This window comes from Macrosteles quadrilineatus, unplaced genomic scaffold, assembly GCF_028750875.1.
Source record: "Macrosteles quadrilineatus isolate MER2022 unplaced genomic scaffold, UCM_ALF_1.0 Scaffold_2__2_contigs__length_208266976, whole genome shotgun sequence".
In the NCBI taxonomy this organism is placed as follows: Eukaryota; Metazoa; Arthropoda; class Insecta; order Hemiptera; family Cicadellidae; genus Macrosteles; species Macrosteles quadrilineatus.
Window position 1 is genome coordinate 21,178,798 of NW_026542595.1, and position 6,356 is coordinate 21,185,153.

Here is a 6,356-nt window from a genome sequence, read left to right on the forward strand (position 1 = left end):
CTTTATATGTTAATAACAACCCAATAGAAGAACATGAGGGAAGTATGTCTTCTGTAATTGTTTCTATAATGTACTCTGAAAAAGTTGTAGGCCAGTCCAGCACATCTATTGAATCAGTAAGAAAAAACTGAAACTCTGAAGTTTTAATACCAAACCTCTTGTTTTCAATTATATCTTTTTTAGACAGAAATCTGAGAAATACAGCCATTACAAGTTAGGAGAGCACAAGTGATATGTTTGTTCTCGTTGACTGTTAATGGTAAAGTGATTAAAAACATACCATGACATCCACCTATATAAGGGTTAATGCTTCTGTCTTTTGTACCCATAGGGTAGAGTGTCATGATCTCCTTCGTACTTTCTCTTTGGACCAGTTACCTTAAACTGTTTAACCTCCTCTGTTGTTACAATATCTCTATATTTTGTTCGTCTAATTCTGTGCTCATCAATTTCAATGATTTTAGAAGCTTCGCCTAAAACCATTTCTTTTAGTTTCTCGAAATTCAAGATTTTTGATGTTTTAATATTGAGAGTAAGCCCTTTGATTTTACAAACCGGGATAAATTTCTATTGATTTGTCGACCAGACAAGGTACGCGTATGTTTTAGGCCCACCAGAGACAAGCTCAGTAATGTATGAACCAGGTCCATACTCTACCAATTCATCGGTCATTTCGCCGAGGTAATCTCCTGTAGGCACCCTATACAACCCTTCGCGGTAGTAATATATAATACTATCTGTATCCCAATATAGTACTTGATCTCCTAAGGCATCAAGGTGTTCATACAACTTTAGTCTAGCGTGAGCAGTAGTGAAGGCTGCCATAACTACATTTACAGTTCTTAAAGACTCACTAGCCTCTTCAATATTTTGCCAATTTACTAGCACAACATCTTGGTTAATAGCCTGAAAGTATTTTAACTTACCCTCAGGATTGGTTAACAGTCGAAAGAACTCTTTAGAATCTCGGATGATTGATGTTTTCATCATATTTTCCCTTTGCCCAAATTTACCCCAAAAACTGTTTAGCATCAATTTTGCTACTGATCTTAAGCCCCCATTTTTAACAATATGCTCCTTTGTCATTTCTATACCTTCACGCTCAAGAAATTTTGCAATGTACTGTTTCTTATCCTCATCTGTTTTACACCACCCAGGGTATCCAGATGCCTCCTGTTTTAGTTTTAAAAATTTATCAATAAACTCAGTGAATAGCCCTCCTTTTTCATATGTGGCTACCTCATACTCCCACAGCTCATACATATCCTGTATAATGTAGCCTTTCTCTACAGCCTTCCTAATCTCATCCATTGTCCATGTCCCAACCAATGCTCTATCTTCACTCTCATGAAAACAATCCCCCTGGTACATGTTCTGCATAGAACAAACATCAATTTATCATGAACACGTGTTGGTAAAACTGGATGATACAAGTTGAAAGGAGGTAAGATCTTGCATTTTAACAGTCCATCTACTTCCATACCTCTCTTTCTACATTCCTTATTACCGACATATATAGATGGATGACCTATAGGATATTTACAGTATTTATTTACAAAAGGATATAGTGAACATACATCGACGTATTGTATGGTTTCTCCCGGACCACATTTGTAGTAGGTTTTCGCGTTTCCTGTCCTACCTCCAAAGAATGCGTCTCTAGGATTTAATGGAAGTGTACTTAAAATTGGCAATTTGTCTAGATGGTTAAGTTTTTGATCCTTTTTCATCTTATGGAATTCACATTCCCACATCTGTACCACATCTCCGAGCTTTTCAATTTTAGCTTTGGTTCTCTCGTAACGGAGATGAAGTGAATCAGAAGGGTCCTCTTTTAATGGGGTATCACGATTATAGGGGAAGCATTTAGGGCACCCGTGCCAGTAACATCCATGGAACTCGTATATGTTTATACCATCGAAACCGTCTACTTTCATTCCCTTTATAACAACCTCTTTACTACGTCCAGCATGATTAATTGTCACCCCACGTCTTTCCTCTTCCCAGGTAAGCCACTGTAGTGCAACAGCTGATTGGGTAGAAGACCGGTAACCATTTTTAGGGATTAGACCAATTGTATTTGGTTTTAGAAAGTTACGGCGAAAGGCTAGATTGCAAGCGCTAGCAATTGTTACTGACTCAAGAAATGGATCAACATTACATTGTTCAAGTAGTAAAGATCTAAATTTGATACACGCTTGAGCTAAAATGTCAACGTCTGACATACAATATTCTAATAATTCCTTTTTAAAATTAAATTCATACTTGTTTGCAATCTGCTCACTATACCATTTGTCAAAGTCGTTGTGGGATTTCTCAAACATGGATTCTGGGCAATAGTACTTTTTATCAGGCATAGGGCCTACATAGTTTTGATTTGCCACTGTATTGAACAAATGTGGGAAGTAACCTTTCTTCTTTTCAGGTGGTAAGTCAAAAGCTTTCGGTAAGGCAGATAAGGACATGGGGAAGTAGCTAAGTGAGTCAATAAATCTAACGTTAGCCACCTCCATCAAAATAATTTTAGTTCCTCTTGGGATGATGTTTGGTGTGAATTTTGTTTCTTCGAGGATATACCTAAGTATAAACTGAAAGTCAAACCCTTGTCCGTTGTGTGCAATTACACAGACGTTTTTAAACTGTTTCCTCACTGACATGACATAGTTCATGAACTGTCTAACAGGATTGCTATCAAATATTTTATAACGTTCCGAACAAGATTCACATTCACCCCCATTGATGCATTTGAAACAAAACTGTTGAGAAACACATAAATTCACTTTATGTAACTTAGTCTCGGGATCTGAGGGTAGGGACTCATCTTGGCGTGTTTCCAGATCAAAGAAAATAAATAGGTAGTCACGGTCTTTTGGGCTTTTTTTGTCTAACTGAATGTAGCATTTTCATAAATGCTAATCATTTAGGATCTTTAAATGTACCAACTGGTAACAAACTAAAATAATAAAATCAAACAATGGTGGTGTTGTCACCATTATTACCACTAGAGTCGCTAGTTTGAGTGGCGTTGTAGTTTGATGTTTTGCCACTGGAGGCAGCACCGTCGCTTACAGTACCGTATATATATAGCGTGAATAAACCAGCTACTTTAGACTATCATCTGTCTTTGCGGGGGTTAGACGTGTTTTGAGCTCTTAACTTATCCTTAGACATTTGTATTATGGAGTCCTGTGACGGAGTTTGCCAAAAAGGTTCTCATAAATTTTCCGGCCCCATTACTTTTATCGACGAAAACAGAACATTTGTGCCAAAGTTTAGGCTTTATGGGTGGAAAACTACCTTTAAATTTACTGAACCTCCGGAAGGTGTATCTGAATTAGAGTGGATACGCAAGGGCCTTGAGCAAATAGTAGAACAATCTAAACACGATTGTTCACCAACTGACTACTTAGGGTTTACTCTTACCTCTATTAATTTGAAATCTAAAGAACCTGGGTATGTTGTTCCACAACTAGCCTCCGAGGTTACAGCTGATTCATTATGGGCTATTTTTGGAGGTATCATTCAAAGTAACTCAGAATCAATTACTAGTAGTGATACGTTTACAGTAGGTGTTTCTAGAGTTAATGTTCCTGTAGGCAAGGGTAGAGTGCGTCCGGGAATGTATAATTCATTTAATGAAGAATGTAAAGCAAGAAAGGGGATAGTAGTTATAAATAACACTGACAACTTATGTCTAGCTAGAGCAATAGTAGTAGGTAAAGCATATGTAAAAATGGATCCTCAGATTGTTGGAATTCGTAAAGACGAGTGCTTGCGTCAGACAATTAGGGCTAAGAAACTTATAGCTAAAGCAAGAGTTGAAATGCCTGAAGAGGGAGCAGGTATCCCTGAACTTGAAAAGTTCCAGGCACACTTAAAGAAATATAAAATAACTGTGTATAATTACGATAGCAAAGGCCGGAATGTATATTTCTCTGGCGGTAATAGTGAAGCAAAGTTTAAAATCAACTTATTGTACCATGATAACCATTATAATGTAATTACAAACTTAACAGCCGCTTTTGCCTGCAGTTACTTTTGTGACGCATGTCACATACCCTATGATCATAAAGGTGAGCACCGCTGCTCGAACATCTGTCCATCTTGTCACACCTTCTCACCTCCTTGTGTAGAGGAAGATGGCGGTATATCTTGCCGCTATTGTAACAGATTTTTCAAAAATGAACGGTGTTTTATTACCCACCAAAGACAAATTTGTAAAACAATTAAGTTCTGCCGAGGGTGTGAAAAAATGATATTCCCAACTAAACGTAAATCGGCTCATGTGTGTGGAGAGGTATATTGTCACCCTTGTGGTACATTTAAAGATCCTAAATGATTAGCATTTATGAAAATGCTACATTCAGTTAGACAAAAAAAGCCCAAAAGACCGTGACTACCTATTTATTTTCTTTGATCTGGAAACACGCCAAGATGAGTCCCTACCCTCAGATCCCGAGACTAAGTTACATAAAGTGAATTTATGTGTTTCTCAACAGTTTTGTTTCAAATGCATCAATGGGGGTGAATGTGAATCTTGTTCGGAACGTTATAAAATATTTGATAGCAATCCTGTTAGACAGTTCATGAACTATGTCATGTCAGTGAGGAAACAGTTTAAAAACGTCTGTGTAATTGCACACAACGGACAAGGGTTTGACTTTCAGTTTATACTTAGGTATATCCTCGAAGAAACAAAATTCACACCAAACATCATCCCAAGAGGAACTAAAATTATTTTGATGGAGGTGGCTAACGTTAGATTTATTGACTCACTTAGCTACTTCCCCATGTCCTTATCTGCCTTACCGAAAGCTTTTGACTTACCACCTGAAAAGAAGAAAGGTTACTTCCCACATTTGTTCAATACAGTGGCAAATCAAAACTATGTAGGCCCTATGCCTGATAAAAAGTACTATTGCCCAGAATCCATGTTTGAGAAATCCCACAACGACTTTGACAAATGGTATAGTGAGCAGATTGCAAACAAGTATGAATTTAATTTTAAAAAGGAATTATTAGAATATTGTATGTCAGACGTTGACATTTTAGCTCAAGCGTGTATCAAATTTAGATCGTTACTACTTGAACAATGTAATGTTGATCCATTTCTTGAGTCAGTAACAATTGCTAGCGCTTGCAATCTAGCCTTTCGCCGTAACTTTCTAAAACCAAATACAATTGGTCTAATCCCTAAAAATGGTTACCGGTCTTCTACCCAATCAGCTGTTGCACTACAGTGGCTTACCTGGGAAGAGGAAAGACGTGGGGTGACAATTAATCATGCTGGACGTAGTAAAGAGGTTGTTATAAAGGGAATGAAAGTAGACGGTTTCGATGGTATAAACATATACGAGTTCCATGGATGTTACTGGCACGGGTGCCCTAAATGCTTCCCCTATAATCGTGATACCCCATTAAAAGAGGACCCTTCTGATTCACTTCATCTCCGTTACGAGAGAACCAAAGCTAAAATTGAAAAGCTCGGAGATGTGGTACAGATGTGGGAATGTGAATTCCATAAGATGAAAAAGGATCAAAAACTTAACCATCTAGACAAATTGCCAATTTTAAGTACACTTCCATTAAATCCTAGAGACGCATTCTTTGGAGGTAGGACAGGAAACGCGAAAACCTACTACAAATGTGGTCCGGGAGAAACCATACAATACGTCGATGTATGTTCACTATATCCTTTTGTAAATAAATACTGTAAATATCCTATAGGTCATCCATCTATATATGTCGGTAATAAGGAATGTAGAAAGAGAGGTATGGAAGTAGATGGACTGTTAAAATGCAAGATCTTACCTCCTTTCAACTTGTATCATCCAGTTTTACCGACACGTGTTCATGATAAATTGATGTTTGTTCTATGCAGAACATGTGGGGAAATGATGTACCAGGGGGATTGTTTTCATGAGAGTGAAGATAGAGCATTGGTTGGGACATGGACAATGGATGAGATTAGGAAGGCTGTAGAGAAAGGCTACATTATACAGGATATGTATGAGCTGTGGGAGTATGAGGTAGCCACATATGAAAAAGGAGGGCTATTCACTGAGTTTATTGATAAATTTTTAAAACTAAAACAGGAGGCATCTGGATACCCTGGGTGGTGTAAAACAGATGAGGATAAGAAACAGTACATTGCAAAATTTCTTGAGCGTGAAGGTATAGAAATGACAAAGGAGCATATTGTTAAAAATGGGGGCTTAAGATCAGTAGCAAAATTGATGCTAAACAGTTTTTGGGGTAAATTTGGGCAAAGGGAAAATATGATGAAAACATCAATCATCCGAGATTCTAAAGAGTTCTTTCGACTGTTAACCAATCCTGAGGGTAAGTTAAAATAC

The 6,356-nt window shown here is 37.6% G+C and overlaps 1 protein-coding gene across 1 annotated transcript; it reads right to left on the reverse strand.

Moving 5' to 3' along the window:
* Positions 1-303: 303 nt before the first annotated feature.
* Positions 304-2,657, reverse strand: LOC128983988 (uncharacterized). The gene is made up of 3 exons (XM_054403270.1): positions 1,578-2,657; positions 1,095-1,374; positions 304-473 (listed from the first exon to the last, which is right to left on the reverse strand). The coding sequence occupies exons 1-3, from the start codon at positions 2,655-2,657 to the stop codon at positions 304-306; spliced, it is 1,530 nt and encodes a 509-aa protein (XP_054259245.1).
* Between the last annotated feature and the right edge of the window lie 3,699 nt (positions 2,658-6,356).

Coding starts and splice junctions, on each gene's coding strand:
- LOC128983988 (XM_054403270.1), bottom strand. CDS start 2,657: ATGTCAGTGAGGAAACAGTTTAAAAACGTCTGTGTAATTGCACACAAC. Junction 1,375..1,577: donor AAACCATACAATACGTCGAT/GTATGTTCACTA, acceptor TGTTCTATGCAG/AACATGTACCAGGGGGATTG. Junction 474..1,094: donor AAAATTTCTTGAGCGTGAAG/GTATAGAAATGA, acceptor AAATGGTTTTAG/GCGAAGCTTCTAAAATCATT.